Here is a 16,259-nt window from a genome sequence, read left to right as displayed (position 1 = left end):
AAGAAGTTCTTCACTGTGAGGGTGCTGAGGCACTGGAATGTGTTGCCCAAGGAAGTTGGGAATGCTCCATCCCTGGCGGTGTTCAAGGCCAGGTTGCACAGAGCTTTGGGTGACATGATCTAGTGTGAGGTGTCCCTGCCCATGGCAGGGGGTTGGAACTGGATGATCTTAAGGTCCTTTCCAACCCAAATCATTCCATGATTCTATGATGGGAGGCGGTTGCTAAGCAATGCCCGGGGGGGGGGCTGCAGCCTCCACTAGGCCCGAAGCCAAGAACACCCCCAAATTCAAAGGGTTTATAATTTATAGGAGAGCTTTACTTGAAGAAATATTACAACATATAAAAACTACATAAAGTATCAATTCCCACTTGTACAAAGCGGCCGATTATCTTCAATACAATGCGGCATAAAAACGGGGAGCGGAGCCCCCCCATCACAGACAGCGGCGGGACACAGACACGAGCCGGGGGGGGGACACACACACGGGTCCCCCTTGGGCTTCAACCCCAAAAAAGAAAGGAAACCAACCCAAAACCAACCAAAAAGGGGTTAAAATCAGTGCATGTGGGGGGGGGGTCATGGGGGGCCGCTGTCAGGCAGCTGCTTCCACCGTCTCCATCTTCTCCGGGGCGCTGGGCTCTGAGGAAAGAAAGGGGGTGATGGAGCTGGACCCACATCCTGGGATACGGAGATGGAGGCGATGTTGGTACCCACAGAGAGCAATGGGGTGGGGGGGTGAAGGGGGCTTAAAGCTCATCCAGCTCCTGGAGCCATGGGCAGGGATAGCTCACACTAGAGCAGGATGGGTTCATCCCAACCTTGTCCATCCAACCCATCCCAGTGTCCATCCAACCCTCATGGGGAGAACTTCCTTATATCCAACCTGGATGGCTCATCCCAACCTTCATCCAACCCATCCCAGTGTCCATTCAACCCTCATGGGGAGAACTTCCTTATATCCAACCTGGATGGCTCATCCCACCCTTCTCCATCCAACCCATCCCAGTGCCCCACCACCCTCGTAGTGAAGAACTTCCTTATCTCCAACCTAAACTTCCCCTGTTCCAGCTTAAACCCATCACCCCATGTCCTGTCACTGATGGACATCCCTTTCCACACCGTTATAGCCCCCCCGGGACCCGGGAACGCCGCACGCACCCGCCGTGTCTTCCCTCAGCTTGGCCAACACGCAGGACTTGATCTCCAGCCCAATGGCTTTGGCGAGCGGCGGCGGCACCGCATTCCCGACCTGAGCCATAGGGAAAAGGCTTCAACATCGGGCTCCGGCTCCACCATGGCGCTGGTGATGGCGAGGAGCCGGCACTGACCTGCCTGTGCTTGTCGAGGATATTCCCAAAGAGGCGGTAGGTGTCCGGGAAGCCCTGGGAGCGGGCGCATTCCCTCACGCTCACCACCCGGTGCTGCTCCGGGTGCAGCACCCGGCCCTACGGCACCAAAGAGAGCCCATGGTTGGGACCAAAGCGCCATCGAGCCCTTCCCGATGGAGGGGACGGACCCACCTGCTTGCCCATGGGCTCGGGGTTGGTGACGGTGGTGCTGAAGAAGCCGTCCCATTCCAAGCGGCCGTAGAGCCCGGCCCAGTGGTTGTGGCGGTTGCCGGTGTGGGGCAGGCACCATGGGATGAGGGTGTTGAACTGCCGGTCCGCAGGGTCGCAGGGCTTGCCTGGGATGGTGGGGAGGAGGAGGAGGATGAGCAGCCATGGCGCAGTGTGGCGGAGACAGCACCAAAACCCACCCAATTCAGCTCAAACACACCCAATTCAGCCCAAAACCCCACCCAATTCAGCCCCAAAACCCACCTACCTTCAGCTCCAAAACCCACCCAATTCAGCCCCAAAACTCCCCCAATTCAGCTCAAAACCCCCCCAACTCAGTCCCAACCCCCCCGAATTCAGCCCCAAACACCCCCCCCTTCAGCCCCCAAACTCCCCCAATTCAGCCCCCAAACCCCCAATTCAGCCCCAAACCCCCCCCCACCTTCAGCACAGGAGCAGACCCCTCGCAGCGCCCCGGAGCTGCTGCGCCCGTTCTTCTTCTCATGGTGTGTGTAGCGCAGCTTGCGCGTGGTGGTGCCGTCCGAGAGCCGCACCTCGATGTTGGGCAGGTCGCGCCAGTCGGATCCCGGAGCCAAAGGGATGTGTCTCATCCTGGCTGCCACCAGGGCGCTCATGTCCTGCCGACAACAAGCAGAGGGGTGGGACTGGGTGACAAGAAGGACACGGAGCTGTTGGAGCTCCCACATGGAGCCAGGCTGAGAACATTGGGGCTGGAGAAGAGAAGCTGCATGGAGACCTCAGAGCAGCTTCCAGGGGCTGAAGGGGGCTACAAGGATGGTGGAGCAGGACCTTCAGCAGTGATGGGACAAGGGGTGATGGGTTTAAAGACAGGGGAAGTTCAGGTTGGAGAGAAGGAAGAAGTTCTTCCCTGTGAGGGTGGTGGGACACTGGAACAGGTTGTCCAAGGAAGTGGTAAATGCTCCATCCCTGGAAGTGTTCAAGGTTGGACAGAGCCTTGGTTGACATGGTCTAGTGTGAGGTGTCCCTGCCCATGGCAGGGGGTTGGAACTGGATGATCTTAAGGTTCTTTCCAACCCAAACCATTCCATGGTTCGAAGCCTGTTGGCACCATCAGAAGGAGATGCAGAGGGACAACGGCTGCTCCATGGAGAAGGAGCAGCTCCATGAGCCTCATCATTGGGGAAGTTAACCAAGGAGGGCTTGGGGACAGTCCCAACCTGCCCTTAACCCCTTATCCCGGTACCCCATCGCATCCTCACCTTGCAGATATGATCCCTGAGGATGGGCTGATACTGGGAGCCCCGGATCTGCCGCTGGAACCAGGACTGGGGTTCCCCGTTGTAGGAGATCTCCAAGGCGGAGGCGCCGTTCCGGATCTCGGGCAGGTCAGACATGGTGTCTCGCACCGTGATGGTGCGGAAGGGGCCGGAATACGTCCTGGGAGGAAGGAGGAAGGAGCCATAAGAAGCCAAAACCTCCAGCCTGGTGGGACGTGGTGCTGAAGGTCACCCACCGGGTGATATTGCTGACAAACTTCTTGTCGTCCACCACGACGCTGAGCTGGCAGGCGCGGGGGGCGAAGACGTGCAGGGGCTCGGGGAACATGGGCAACTTCTCCCCCGGAGCTGCAGCCAGGACGATGGCTCTCCGCCGCGTCTGCGCCACCCCATACTGACCAGCCTGGGGGAGCAAAGGGACAACCCCTTATCCTGCGCCCTCCAACAACAGGGAGCATCCCCTGAGCCACCCAGCGAAGCCAAGAAGCAACACAACCAAGTGCTCCTTTGGGATGGCTGGAGCAGAGCTGGGGGAGAGGAGAAGGGTTCAAACTGAAACAAGGGAAGTTCAGGTTGGAGATAAGGAAGTTCTTCCCTGGGAGGGTGGTGGGACACTGGCACAGGGTGCCCAAAGAGGTGGTGAATGCCCCATCCCTGGCAGAGTTCAAGGCCAGGTTGGACACAGGGGCTTGGAGCAACCTGCTCTAGTGTGAAGTGACCCTGCCCGTGGCAGGGGGTTGGAACTGGATGATCTTAAGGTCCTTTCCAACCCAACCATTCCATGATTCTATGACTCACCCCAGCTAACAGCCTGGGGGTCAGATAGGGGGTTTGGGGCTGAAGATAGAGGGGCTTTGGGGCTGAAGGTAGCGGGGTTTGGGATGAAGGGGGGGGGGTTTGGGATGAAGATAAGTGGGTTTGGGATGAAGGTGGGGGGTTTGGTGCCCTACCCTACCTGTAGCACCCCGAAGGTGCACTGGTAACCCATGCGGACAAGGCAGCGCAAGGTGAGCTTCAGCACCATGGAACGCTTGAAGGACACGAAGTTCCTGACGTTCTCCAGCAGGAAGAACCGCGGCCTGTAGTAGTCGCAGTAGCTGCGAGGAGGAAGAGGGACATGGGAGCAATGACCTTCAGCCTCAAACCCCCCTACTTTCAGCCCCAAACCCCCTCTACCTTCATCCCAAACCCCCCTACTTTCAGCCCCAAACCCCCTCTACCTTCATCCCAAACCCCCCTACTTTCAGCCCCAAAGCCCCCCTACCTTCATCCCAAACCCCCTATCTTTATCCTCAAAACCCCCCTACCTTCATCCCAAACCCCCCTACCTTCATCCCAAACCCCCCTACCTTCAGCCCCAAACCCCCCTACCTTCAGCCCCAAACCTCCCTCCCTTCAGCCCCAAACCCTCCCTACCTTCAGCCCCAAAACCCCCCTACCTTCATCCCAAACCCCCTACCTTCATCCCCAAAAGCCCCCTACCTTCAGCCCCAAAAGCCCCCTACCTTCAGTCCCAAAAGCCCCCTACCTTCAGCCCCAAACCTCCCTCCCTTCATCCCAAACCTCCCACCTTCATCCCAAACCCCCCCCAACACAGCTCCTCACCACTGCTCACCTAAGGAAGGAAACCACCAGGGAGTTCTTGAACTTGGAGTAGGTGCGGGAGTTGAAGCGGTTCATGCCGCTGAAGCCCTGGCAGGGGGGGCCACCACACAGCATCTCCACGTCCCCCTTCTGCGGCAGCTTCTGCCCCAGCGAGTTGGTCTTCTCCCCAGACATGACCAGCTTGAGCAGGACGTTGCAGTCCTCGGTGAAGACGGTGGTGCCGGGGTTGTTCAGCCTGAAGGCTTGGGCTGCCGGCTCCCACATCTCGATGGCCCACAGCGTCTCTGACACGCCTGGGGAGGCACAGCATGGAATCATGGAATCATGGAATCAACCACGTTGGGAAAGAGCTTGAAGAGCATCAAGTCCAACCTTTACCCCACCATTGCCACCCATGGCACTAAGGGCCTCGGCTGCGCGGTTTGGGAACGCTTCCATGGATGGTGACTCCACCTGGGCAGCCTGTTCCAATGCCTGGGCACCATCTCAGTGGATAAACTCTTCCCAATATCCATCTTAACCTCCCCTGACGCAGCTTGAGGCCGTTCCCTCTTATCCCATCCCTTGTTCCTTGGGAGAAAAGACCAATTCCCACCTCTCTCCATCCTCCTGTCAGAGCGATAAGGTCCCCCCTGAGCCTTCTCCATCTGAACCCTCCCAGGTCCCTCAGCCGTTCCTCATCACACTCGTGGCTCCAGGCCCTGCACCAGCTCTATTGCCCTTCTCTGGGCACCTCAATGTCTCGCTTGTGGCCCAGGGCTGGACACAGGCTTCGAGGTGTGCCCAGCACAGGGGGACAATCCCTGCCCTGGCCCTGCACCCCCGTGTTGATGGTGTCACCCCATCAGTGCCCTGCTCACCTGCCTGGTGGAAGCCCTCAGACAAGCCTCCGCAGCCCGAGAACACGTCCAAGGTCCTCAGCTTGGGCAGCTTCAGCTCGGGTGGCTCCTGCTCGCTCTGCTCGCAGCTCGACGATGACTTCCCTTTGCCTTTGCCTGCAATAGAAACCCCGCTCGCATCAAAGTCACTTCCTCCTCTAAGCGCTCACGAGGCAGGTTCCTCTCCCCCTTCCTCCTCTGCAGTTAAACCTCAGCTTCAAGCACCTTCCTGCCCCTTCGCTGCCTCAATAGGCCCTTGCATTAGGAAGGGAAACTCCTTGTCTTTCCCCCATCCCATCCAACAGCCCATGGGCGCAAGCAGAGCTTTGGAGGCTCAATCCCATGGTCATTTCTGGGTTCCTCACTACAAGAGAGACATTGAGGTGCTGGAGAGGGGCCAGAGAAGGAGCTGGTGCAGGGCCTGGAGCACAAGTGTGATGGGGAATGGCTGAGGGACCTGGGGGGGTTTAGTCTGGGCAATGGTTGGACTTGATCTTGAAGGTCTTTTCCGACCTAGTTGAGTTCATGATTCCATGATGACCCAACAGGGTAGCTCCCCATGTTGGGAGCAGATTCAAAGCCCTCACGCTACGGAGCAGAAGGGTTGGGCAAGCGAAAGGCTTTGAGATCTGAGAGGAATCACGTTCAACTGTGAAGACTGAGGTGCCTTCAACAGAGCTGCAGGACCCCAACGCTGCATCTGCGGCCACATGGCCGCATCCTGCCCCAGCCAGCAGAGCACAGAAGCATCTGGAAGGGTCTTATCTCTGCTCAGCAGCCAGGAACCAGTTCACCCAGCCCAGCCCAGTCCAGCAGACTCACCTTTCCCTTTCCCCTTCCCCTTCCCTTTAGTGCCGGAGTTCCGAGCGTGGTTGGGAGGATCCTCAAAGCTCTTGGTTTTGGCGTTGTAAGCCTGGGGAAGAGAAAGGCTTTGAGACACTCGGACACAAAAGAGCCTTTCCCAGGCATTGCCAACACCCCCCGGGAGCTGCAGAACCATGCTGGGGCCTGCAGAGGGGCTGTTCCATCACCTCAAAGAGTAGGGATTCAGCCCCTCAGCTCCATAGGGAGCAACTGCTCAGCTTAAAGCTTCCTTTGGATCCACGCCATGGATCCCAGGAGGCGGCAGCTCCTCAAGGCCTCACCTCCAAGAAGTAGAAGCGGTCGAGCCCACCAGCGGAGTAGTCCTGGATGCTCTCGGTCAGGTCCTCCCCATAGACCACCGTGCACCGGCCCTGCACTGCACGGAAGTCGACCGTGGTCTCCTCATCGCTCCAGTACAAGAGGTTGATGTCTGCGTGGTAACTGCCCTTCATGGACTTGTGCGTGTTCTCAGGCCTGCAGGAGGGAAAACCCACCTGGATCAATGGATTTGGGGGGCAGATCCAGCGCTCGGTGTCCTCCCGTTAAGGGCAGCTTCTCACCTGTAGAACTTGCAGATGAGCAGCTTGATGTCGGCCTCGTTGGGTTTGCCGTTGCTCCGGAGGTGGCAGAAGATCTCCTTGATGCGGCCCACGCGGAACGGGTCCGGGGCATCCAGGTTGCTGCCCTTGATGTACTCCGAGTACTTGCGGTAGTGCTCCGGGTGCAGCTCCTCGTCCACCGCCTCCTTCTTGGGGCGCTTGGCCGGGCTGGCGGGTTTCATGCTGAAGAGAAGGGGATGGGAGGAGGTTGGGGGGTCCCTCTGTCCCCCAAAAAGCCCTCTAACACACAGCAACTCAATGGGGATCATCCCATCCCAATGGGAGGTGAAACTGGGCTTAGAAGCACCTTTATTTCTTAAGCTCAGCTTTTGGAAATGAGGGTGATGGATGCTTCAGTCACCACCCATAGGCTATGTCCTCTACCATAGAATCATAGAACCAGCCAGGCTGGAAAAGAGCTTTAAGACAATCAAGTCCAACCTTTACCCCAGCTCTGCCAAGGCCATCACTAACCCATGGCACTGAGAGCCTCGTGTACATGGTTTGGGAACACTTCCATGGATGGTGACTGCCCTGGGCAGCCTGTTCCAATCCTGACCACCCTTTGGGGAAGGAATTGTTCCTAATATCCGATGTAAAAGGCCACCAAAAAGACCAAATTGCATCCTGAGAAGCACTTACAGCCCCCCCTGCAAGCACCAACCTGAAGGAGAAGGCTTCTGGCAGGAGGTAGACACCATCTCCCACCCGGTACTGCACCCCATTCTTGGTGGCCACAGCATAGAACATCTTCCCATCGCCTTCCTCCAGCGGCTCGGCCACTTTGGGTATCTCCTTGTGCCTCACCTCATCCAGGCGTGTGCAGCTCATGCAGAACCTGCAGGAAGAGGGACCACGGTGATGGGCACCCAAGAGGCTCCTGCTGCCTGGTTTGGGCAGAGCACATCCCAACCCTGCTCACGCTCACTTGTACTTGTTGTCTTCTGTGGGCTGGGTTTTTGGTGGCGACTCGAAGCGAGCGTACTCCTGGTCGTACCACATCTGATAGAAGTAAGTTCTCCCATCGTCTTCCACCATCTTGATCTCCATGTCCAGCCCGCCCTGCTAGGAAAAGAGGTGGCCACGGTGATGGGTGCTGCTGCCCGCGCCGCGCCGGCCTCGCCAGGGCTCTCACCCACCTCCATGAACCAGTTCTCCGAGGGGGCCTTGTAGATGACGTTGACTTTGCCATGGATGTAGGAGAGCTGCATGTCCTCGCACTCGTCCACCAAGAAGAGCTCCAGGGGATCAGAGGTGGCCCCCAGGACAGTGTCAGAGCCAGGGCAGAACCAATGTGCGTGGAACATCTGGCCACTGCTGTCCTCCCACATGGCTGTCACCCTGAGGGGCAAAAAGCCAAGGTTATGGGGCACCGAAGCTGCTCCAGGGTCCTCAAACAGCAGTGATTTGAGTTCTCCAACGGGGAACACGGCCCCAAGCAGCAGGAGCAGAGATTCAGCCCCTCCAGCACCAACCTGGCGAGGTAGAGGGGCTTGGTGGGATCATCAGGGCTGACAGAGACACAGTCTCCCACCTCCAGGGTCTCCAAGTCAATGCAGACCCTCTGGTAATAGTCCTTCTTCCCATCGCTCTGCAAAAGGAGGGGGGACAACGGTGTCGAACCCCCATCTGAGGCACCCCAAGCGCCCACCCTGCAGTGGGAGGGGAGCCTCACCTTGATGGGCTCCCCCACCCAGGAGATGCGGCTCTTGTTCTGCTTCTTCTTCCTGCCCTGCAGCATCTTCTTGGGCGATGGCATCTCGGGGATGTTGTCATCCACCTCCTCGTCCTCATCGGCTTCCCGCACGGCCAGGTTGGGACACCTAGGGACACAGGGAGCATGACTGCAGCAAGGAACCGCTGCGGGGACCACGTCCCTTCTCTCTGGAGCGAGGAGGACATGGAGAGGTGGCCCCATGCCTGGGGGACACCAACCTCCTCTGCAGACAGGCCTGTTTACTGCGGCCGCTGCCCCCAAACTTCACCATGTTCTGGCAAGCTTTGCACTTCCCACACTCGGGCTGCTGGCAGACCTGGAGCAGGGCGAGGGGACAAGCTGAGCACGGACAGAGCAAGGGGAGCTTTGGAAACAGGTCCCCTGCTTTAAGGAAGCGGCCCCAGATGGAGATCCTCGTGTAGGACGATGGGGACCAGGTCACTCCCCTCCCTGTTACCTCGCAGACCCCACAGCGCCGGCGCTTCATGGCGTTCTCCTTGTCGTCCTCCTTCTCATCCTTCTCGATCTGCTCCGAGAAGAAGGTGTCGAAGATGAGGTACACCAGCCTGGTGGTGGTGGCTTTGGTGGGCCCTTTGTCCTTGTCTATCTTGGTGGGGTGGCGGATGGCCTGGCGCCGCACGGCTCGCCTGCGACCAAGGGGACAGCAGTGAGAGGGGGGCACCCAACACCACGGCACCCAAAGAGGGGCCCCCAGGGAGCAGAGCTCTCCCCAGAGCACCCAACAGGTTGAGGACCACAACCCTTAACAGGCCCCCATGTAAGGATGCTGAAGCAGGACAAAGAGCAAAGCCAGGCTCTGGAGACTCAACCCAGTGTCTTTCCTCCACCAGGACAGTGGTTTTCCCAGTTTGGGGGGGGGGGGATTTCTGCTCCAATCTCCCAGCTCTGAGCCCAAATCCTGAGGTCCCCTCAGCGAAAGGGTTTTCCATAAGGATTCCCTATGCAAAAGCCCTGCCAAGCTCCTCCTGGACCACTGCAAAGCCAAGAAGGAAGGAGTTCTTCCCTGGGAGGGCGGTTGGACACTGGAACAAACGTAAATGCTCCATCCCTGGCAGTGTTCAAGGCCAGGCTGGGTGACACGGTCAAGCGTGAGGTGTCCCTGCCCATGGCAGGGGGTTGGAACTGGATGATCTTCAGGTCCTTTCCAACCCAAACCATTCCATGGTTCTGTGACACCCCCCCCAAAGAGGAGCAGGGATACAGGCTCACCTCTTCCCCAAGGTGACTCCAGCCAACTTGATGAGGTCCCTCATGCAGGGGGTGATGAGGACGGGGGGTTCATCACTGTCCCCAGCTTCATCGTAGCTTTCCACTTGCTCCACCACGAACTGGGCATGGCGCAGGAGCGAGTCCTCTGTGAAGCGGTTGAAGTTGAGCCCCGCAGGGGGGACCGTGGTCTGCGAGGATGGGGGGTGGTTAAAGGACAGGGCACAAAGCAAAGGGGACCCCCCAAACCTCCCCCCCCCTCCAAGCCAATGGGTGCCACCAGCAGGTTCCTCACCTCGATCTTGTTGAGCAGATCCTCGTAGCTGACGTCGCGGTTGTTCTGCAGGAACTCCACCACGATCTTGCTCATGTAGATCTTCTCTTGCATGAGGGCGAAGATGGGCGCGTACTCCTCGCTGGGCTCCATCAGGATGTAATCCGCGAAGGCTGCGGCACACGTATCCCATGGTTTAGGGGGATTTAGGGATGAAGGAGGACTTCCCGAGGAGGGGAAGAGCAAGCACCAAGAGCTGAGTGCGCAGCTCCACCAGGACCCACGGTCACTCAACTGTCACCCCCAAAGCAATGGGGAAGTGAGGTGGGACACTCCATCTATCTAATGAGACACCAAAGCCAAGGCAAGGATCGCTTTCCTGTCACTACAAATTCCATCTGTTGAAGCTCAGGAGATGCCACCAGGTTACTGGAAGGGTTCCTTGCCCAAATGGTGAAGGGGAAAAGCTTTTAACGCCCCCCAAATATCAGCTTCTTGCCCCAGTTTGCCTACAGAGAGCGTGACCAAGGCAGCAAGGACAGAGAGCCAAGGGTTGGGTGTCCCTCCAAGACCTTCCTCAACTCAAACCTGGCCCAAAAGCCTGGGGCATGGAGTAGAAGAGCCACAGAGCCCTCAAACAGGGGGTAAGCTCCAGAGCAAGGAGAAAACTCCATCCAAACCCCATATCCAGAGCTCAATAAAGCTTCTGCGTGGTCCTGCACCTCACCACATCCTTGCTGGTGCAAGTTCCTGGTGACGGCAAAGCCCATGGAGCCAAATGAAGCTCCTTCAGGAGAGGGATACACGGTAGAGATGGAAATCCCAAGCCACGGGCATCAACGCTCACCCACCTGTGGTGAAGCCGATCAAAGCCTTCTCCCCTCCATCGAAGCCCGTGATCCACCAGGCGTTTATGGGACCCAACTTCTTGGCTCTCACCCCACCTGGAAGCAGGAAAACACACGTTTCCCTCTCCAATAACCCCCAAAACCAACCTCAAGCAGATGATGAAGCACCGCAAGGGTCCCATTCACGTTGCCTGAGACATTCGAGGTGACAAACCCTCCTCTCTGCAGCCCCTGAGGTTCTTCCGTGTGCAACTCACCATCCAGACAAGGGTTGTCATCATAGATGGGCTTCACAGCCCCACTGAAGTACAACTCGATGTTCCTCTCGATCAGGCCGGTGTCAAAGGGGCACAAGTGGCCTCTCTTGTCGTAGACACTGGGGAGGGACAGAGGCGGCGGCTCAACACGTTGTCCCATGGGATTTGCGACTCCGAGGGCTTGGGATAACCCAATTCCCAGAGGGTCTCACCTGAAGGAGGTGACCTTGTGCTGCGGCAGGTCCTCATAGCTCTCAAAGCCGTCCTCATTGGCATCAAAGAGGGACAAGCGCTCATCCGTCAGCATCTCCGGCTCCTCCAGCTGAAGCAGGGTGAGAGCAGGACGTCAACGCTCCCGTGAGCACCCCGGCTCTGCCCGCGCCCACGGAAGGAACCTTGAATCCCTTACGGCATCATCGGGATCCCCTTGGAAGAACTTGAGGTCGGGATCGTCCAGGTACTGCCGGCAGTCGATGCACTTGGGAGGGGTGGTCTGGAAGAGGTTGGGAAGAGTCAAGAAGAGCCCAAGTACCCAATGCAATGCAGGGATGGAGGAGAAGGAACTCACTTTAGCGGGTGGTGGGGTTTTAATCAGAGTCAGTTCATCTTTCATCTCCAACCTGGGGGTAAAAGAGGGAAAGACAAAGGGATGAAGAGCTGGAGCGGTGTCAAAGAGGCACCAAGAGGCATCTCCTTCCTCCTCACCCTTCTTTGCTCTCAATTCTAATCCTCTTCTCATCTTGTTCCTGGAGGGAGAAGCAAAGGGGAGTGTTAAGAGGAGACCAAAGAGCCGACATGCTCTACTCGGCCCATCCAAGCCCTCGGCACCCACCTTCTCCTCCAGCTCCTCTTCCTCCTTCTCCACGTTCATCACTTCCAGCTTCACTTCCCCATTGACCTCCTCCGATTTCCGCTTGGTGGACCTGCGGGTTTGAAAGGCAACGGATCAACCCAACAGCAGGAGAGGCTGGGACGGGATGAGCACCAACCCATCCCCAAGGCTGGTCTTATGGAGCTTGGGATCAAACCCATCGGCTCCAGATGGCAGAGAGAGGAAGAAGAGGATGAAGGCTCCTGGGGAACGCGGTAAAGGAGACGGAGACCCCAACCCTGCTGCTGTACTGACCCTTTGGAGAGCATGCTCAGGATGGTCGGCTGCCGGCCGGAGCTCCGAGTGACCCGAGAACTGGCGGGAGACTCTGTTGGGAATACAATAAGGGATCGTGTCAGCAATGGGGACCTGCTGCCCTTCCCTTCGCACCCCTCTTCCTGCATCCCACCACCCCGCAGCAAGGCAAGGGGCTCCCAAACCCTTCCAGAGGTGCTCTCAATCCCTCTGGGAATCATCGTGCTCCCGGCTCGGCATTTACTGCCGAGAAATGACGGCATTGGGAAAAGCTGGAAAACCAAAGGGCGCCGTTACTTTTGCTCTCCCCGTTGGAGCGGCTCCTCCGGGCCTTGCGCACCCGCGGCGTGGATGAGGAGGAAGAGGAGGCAGCGGCTTCCTCCAGCTCCATGGCACTGTCATCTTCCCCATTGGCTCCCGCTCGCTCCGAGTCCTCGTCGCTGCCGTAGGCGCCGTTCCTGGAGCACCCGTTGGCCGCCGGCCCCAGCGGCGCCGCGGCCCCATTCTCCGCCGAGAGCTCTTGGTGCAACAAGGCTTTCACCTTGGCCAGGTACCTCTCCTGGATGGGAAGAGCCACGGATAAACCACCCGGCTCCAACGCTACGGAACCGCCACAACCCGACACCCCAAACCCCACCTCCGAGAGCTCCTCGCAGCGGAGTTTGGCTTCCAGCTCGCTCAACTGGTTCTGGACATCGGCTTGGAGGAAGCCATGGATGAGGCTCAGCTTCTCCTTGACGCTCTCCTGCGGGGACGGAGGGGACGGCGTGGGGCGGGCGGCGGCGGTGCCCAAGCGCCGCTGGCTCCGAATGCGGGCGCCGCTCACCCGGCTCACGGGGACCCTTCCTGCTAGGAGGTGACGGTGGTTTCCATATGCCAACGGCCAGCGCCGACACCGGGTCCGGGGAGCTGGGCCAGCAAGGGAGACACGGGGAGGGGGGGCTCACCCGGCCAGCCCGCCACACCGCTCCCCCCCCACCCTGCACCCCCAAAGCCTTGCGGGACCAAAGAGGCACCGCTGAAGAGCAGGAGTCGTATCCCGCCGGAGCATCCCGACTGGGGATGTGGGAGCGGCACGTGACGGCGGTGCCCAAACGGAGCTGGGAAAGCGGCTCCCGGTGCTCCACTCACCTTCTCGCTCAGGGTGTCTTCATCCCGCTCCAAGTCCTGCAGCCTGCAAAGGGAAGAGCAAGGTCAGCCCATGCAGTGACACCGCATCCCAACATCGCACCCAAGGCGCCGGGAATGGCGCCGGCAACGCGGGGCCGAACTCACCGGAGAGAGGGAATAACGGGAGGGGGGGCCGGGAACAGATGCTGGTACCCAAAGGATCCCCCCAGACAGCGACAAACCCCATAGAGGAGAAGCCACGTGTCGCCTTCCCATGGCGGGGGGACACTGTGGGGACGAGCCGCAGCCCCACAGCGAGGAGGAGCCCCCCCATTCCCGGTGCTGCCCCCGCTGGAATGGGGAACCCATTAGCCAAAGCAGCCGCCCCCCAGGAACGCTTCCACCGGGATATGGGGTGGGATCTCTCCAGCTCTTTTGGCTTCCTGCTCCCACGCCAGCAGGAAGGAAGGGGGGGTCCCCACCACCCAAAAGGCAGGAAGGCGACATTCCCACCCCATTCCCATCCCATTCCCACCCTCGGCACCTGGGCTTGAGGACGGCCATGGAACGCCGGTGGGCACCAAGGGAAGGTCGGGATGTGCCGCGCAGCCGCCGCACCGGGGAACGGCAGCCGGGGAGCGTGGGGCCCCCCCTTCCCTTCCCTTCTTCCCTTCCCGCCGGCCGCGGCCAGGGGATGCCGGGAGCCGAGCGGAAGGGACAATAGCCGGCCGGGAATACGGCGCAGGAAACGCCAACCCTTCCATGTGCCCTCCCAGCGGGACGAGACACGGGGATCCCTCCGGAGCGAGGACGGGGATGGCACAAACCCCCCCCCCCCCAATCCCAAGGGAATGCTTCCGCTTCCCGCATTCAAGAAGGGATTCCTGTGCCCCCCCCTCCACTTCACAACACATGGGAAGTTGGGGTTCCCCTTTGGGTCCCCCCAACCAGGCCCGGATGCACCTTCGCTCCCTGCCCCAAGCGGCAGTGTGGGGACAAAGCCGGTGTCCCCACCGCCACGTGGGGCCCGGCTGTGGGGCAGGAGCACCCCGAGGGCCCCCCCAGGGGCACGGAACCCCCTGAAACTGGGGGTCAGGGCTGCACCATGGGGGATGACCCCTGGTTGGGCTTCGAGGGTGATGGGGGGACAGAGCATTGCATTGGGGGGTGGGGGGTATCAGGGCACTGCATTGGGGGGGGGGTCAAGGCACTGCATTCAGGGGGTCAGGGCACTGTATATGGGGGGAGGTCTGGGCACTGCATTGGGGGGGGTCAGAGCAGTGTTAAGGCTCAAGTCATGGCACAGGGGTTGCAGTGATGCAGTGGGGGGGTGCAGTGCATGGGGAGGCTGTGCGTGGCACTGCAAAGGGGATGCAGCACTGGGGTCCCTGCACTGTGGGGGGGTCACTGCAGTGCCATGGCAGGGGCTGTCAGTGCACTGCAGGGAGGTGTCAGTGCAATACAGTGCAAAGCTGGAAGCGTGTCAGTGCAATGCTGGGGGGGGGAGAGGGGGGTCAGGCCAGTGCTGTGCAGTGCCTGGGGGCTGGCAGTGCACTGCAATGGGGTCAGCGCAGTGCTGTATTGGGGGGTACCAGTGCAGCGCCAGGGCACTGCAATGGGGTCAGCGCAGTGCTGTATTGGGGGGCACCAATGCAGTGCCAGGGGGTGCCAGGGCACTGCAATGGGGTCAGCGCGGTGCTGTATTGGGGGGTACCAGTGCAGTGCCAGGGGGTGTCAGTGCACTGCAACGGGGTCAGTGCCATGCTATGTTGGGGGGTACCAATGCAGTGCCGGGGGGTGTCAGTGCAGTGTTATATCAGGGGGTACCAATGCAGTGCCAGGAGTGTCAGTGCACTGCAATGGGGTCAGTGCCGTGCTATACTGGGGGGTACCAATGCAGTGCCGGGGGGTGTCAGCGCACTGCAATGGGGTCAGTGCAGTGCTGTATTGGGGGTTACCAATGCAGTGCTGGGGGTGTCAGCACACTGCAATGAGGTCAGTGCAGTGCTATATTGGGGGGTACCAATGCAGTGCCGGGGGGTGTCAGTGAACTGCAATGGGGTCAGTGCCGTGCTATATTGGGGGTTACCAATGCAGTGCCGGGAGGTGTCAGCGCACTGCAATGGGGGTACCAGTGCAGTGTTATATCAGGGGTTACCAATGCAGTGCTGGGGGGTGTCAGCACACTGCAATAGGGTCAGTGCAGTGCTGTATTGGGGGGTACCCATGCAGTGCCGAGGGGTGTCAGCGCACTGCAATGGGGTCAGTGCCGTGCTATATTGGGGGTTACCAATGCAGTGCCGGGGGGTGTCAGCGCACTGCAATGGGGGTACTAGTGCAGTGTTATAGCGAGGGGTACCAATGCAGTGCCGGGGGGTGCCAGTGCACTGCAATGGGGGTACCAATGCAGTGCCGGGGGGTGTCAGCGCACTGCAATGGGGTCAGTGCAGTGCTGTATTGGGGGGTACCAATGCAGTGCTGGGGGGTGTCAGCGCAGGGTAACACAGCCCGGTGGGGAGGGGGGGGTGGGTGTCAAACCGGAGCCCCGGGAGGGGGGGGGAAGGTGTCAGAGCGGAGCCCGGGGCCCGGACTCACCGTCGGCGCAGCTCGGCGGGCAGCGGGGCCGGGGGCAGCGGCGCGGCCCGGGCCGGCATCGGGGCGGCGGCGACGGCGGCGGCGGGAGCGGGCGGCGGGTTCGCGGGAAAACAGCGGCGGAGGCGGGGCGGCGCCGGGCGAGACCACGGCGGCGGCGGGAGGGGGGGGGCAGTGAGAGCGGGAGAGACCATTCGGCGCGGGAGGGGGGACACGGACGGACACACCATGATGGACGAGGGGAAATGAGGCTCCTCCCGGGGACGGGCGGAGCGGGGGACCCCCTCCCCCCCCCCGGGACGGACACACACACAGAGGGAAGGAGGCGGGACCGGGCTCGGTACC

The 16,259-nt window shown here is 60.0% G+C and overlaps 1 protein-coding gene across 3 annotated transcripts; it reads right to left on the bottom strand.

Annotated features, from left to right (window-relative positions):
- Positions 1-295: 295 nt before the first annotated feature.
- Positions 296-15,976, bottom strand: DNMT1 (DNA methyltransferase 1). Of its 3 annotated transcripts, none has more exons than XM_030475206.1 (34): positions 15,918-15,976; positions 13,344-13,386; positions 12,850-12,957; positions 12,510-12,771; positions 12,213-12,285; positions 11,919-12,009; positions 11,792-11,832; positions 11,655-11,706; positions 11,496-11,579; positions 11,299-11,408; positions 11,087-11,205; positions 10,833-10,925; positions 10,003-10,154; positions 9,711-9,898; positions 8,938-9,127; positions 8,699-8,796; positions 8,439-8,586; positions 8,239-8,354; positions 7,903-8,104; positions 7,692-7,828; positions 7,428-7,601; positions 6,725-6,946; positions 6,446-6,638; positions 6,123-6,213; positions 5,283-5,417; positions 4,433-4,715; positions 3,773-3,914; positions 3,054-3,220; positions 2,800-2,977; positions 2,001-2,196; positions 1,523-1,686; positions 1,331-1,447; positions 1,161-1,251; positions 296-641 (listed from the first exon to the last, which is right to left on the bottom strand). In XM_030475206.1, the coding sequence occupies exons 1-34, from the start codon at positions 15,974-15,976 to the stop codon at positions 595-597; spliced, it is 4,566 nt and encodes a 1,521-aa protein (XP_030331066.1). In that variant the 3' UTR covers positions 296-594. The 3 variants fall into 3 exon arrangements, with proteins under 3 accessions (XP_030331066.1, XP_030331067.1, XP_030331068.1); XM_030475207.1 differs by having other exon boundaries at positions 7,692-7,825; XM_030475208.1 differs by lacking the exon at positions 15,918-15,976 and adding an exon at positions 13,867-13,954.
- Positions 15,977-16,259: the final 283 nt, after the last annotated feature.

This window comes from Strigops habroptila, unplaced genomic scaffold (genome assembly GCF_004027225.2).
Source record: "Strigops habroptila isolate Jane unplaced genomic scaffold, bStrHab1.2.pri NW_022045634.1_ctg1, whole genome shotgun sequence".
Lineage (NCBI taxonomy): Eukaryota > Metazoa > Chordata > Aves > Psittaciformes > Psittacidae > Strigops > Strigops habroptila.
This window is presented reverse-complemented; position numbering and strand designations above follow the sequence as displayed.

What these genes read in the sequence shown, in the direction of transcription:
- DNMT1 (XM_030475206.1), bottom strand. Translation starts at nt 15,976, where the DNA reads ATGCCGGCCCGGGCCGCGCCGCTGCCCCCGGCCCCGCTGCCCGCCGAG. An exon ending in ACAGAAGACAACAAGTACAA is followed by an intron (nt 7,602 to 7,691) that starts GTGAGCGTGAGC and finishes CTCTTCCTGCAG; the next exon opens with GTTCTGCATGAGCTGCACAC. An exon ending in TCCTCGACAAGCACAGGCAG is followed by an intron (nt 1,252 to 1,330) that starts GTCAGTGCCGGC and finishes CCTATGGCTCAG; the next exon opens with GTCGGGAATGCGGTGCCGCC.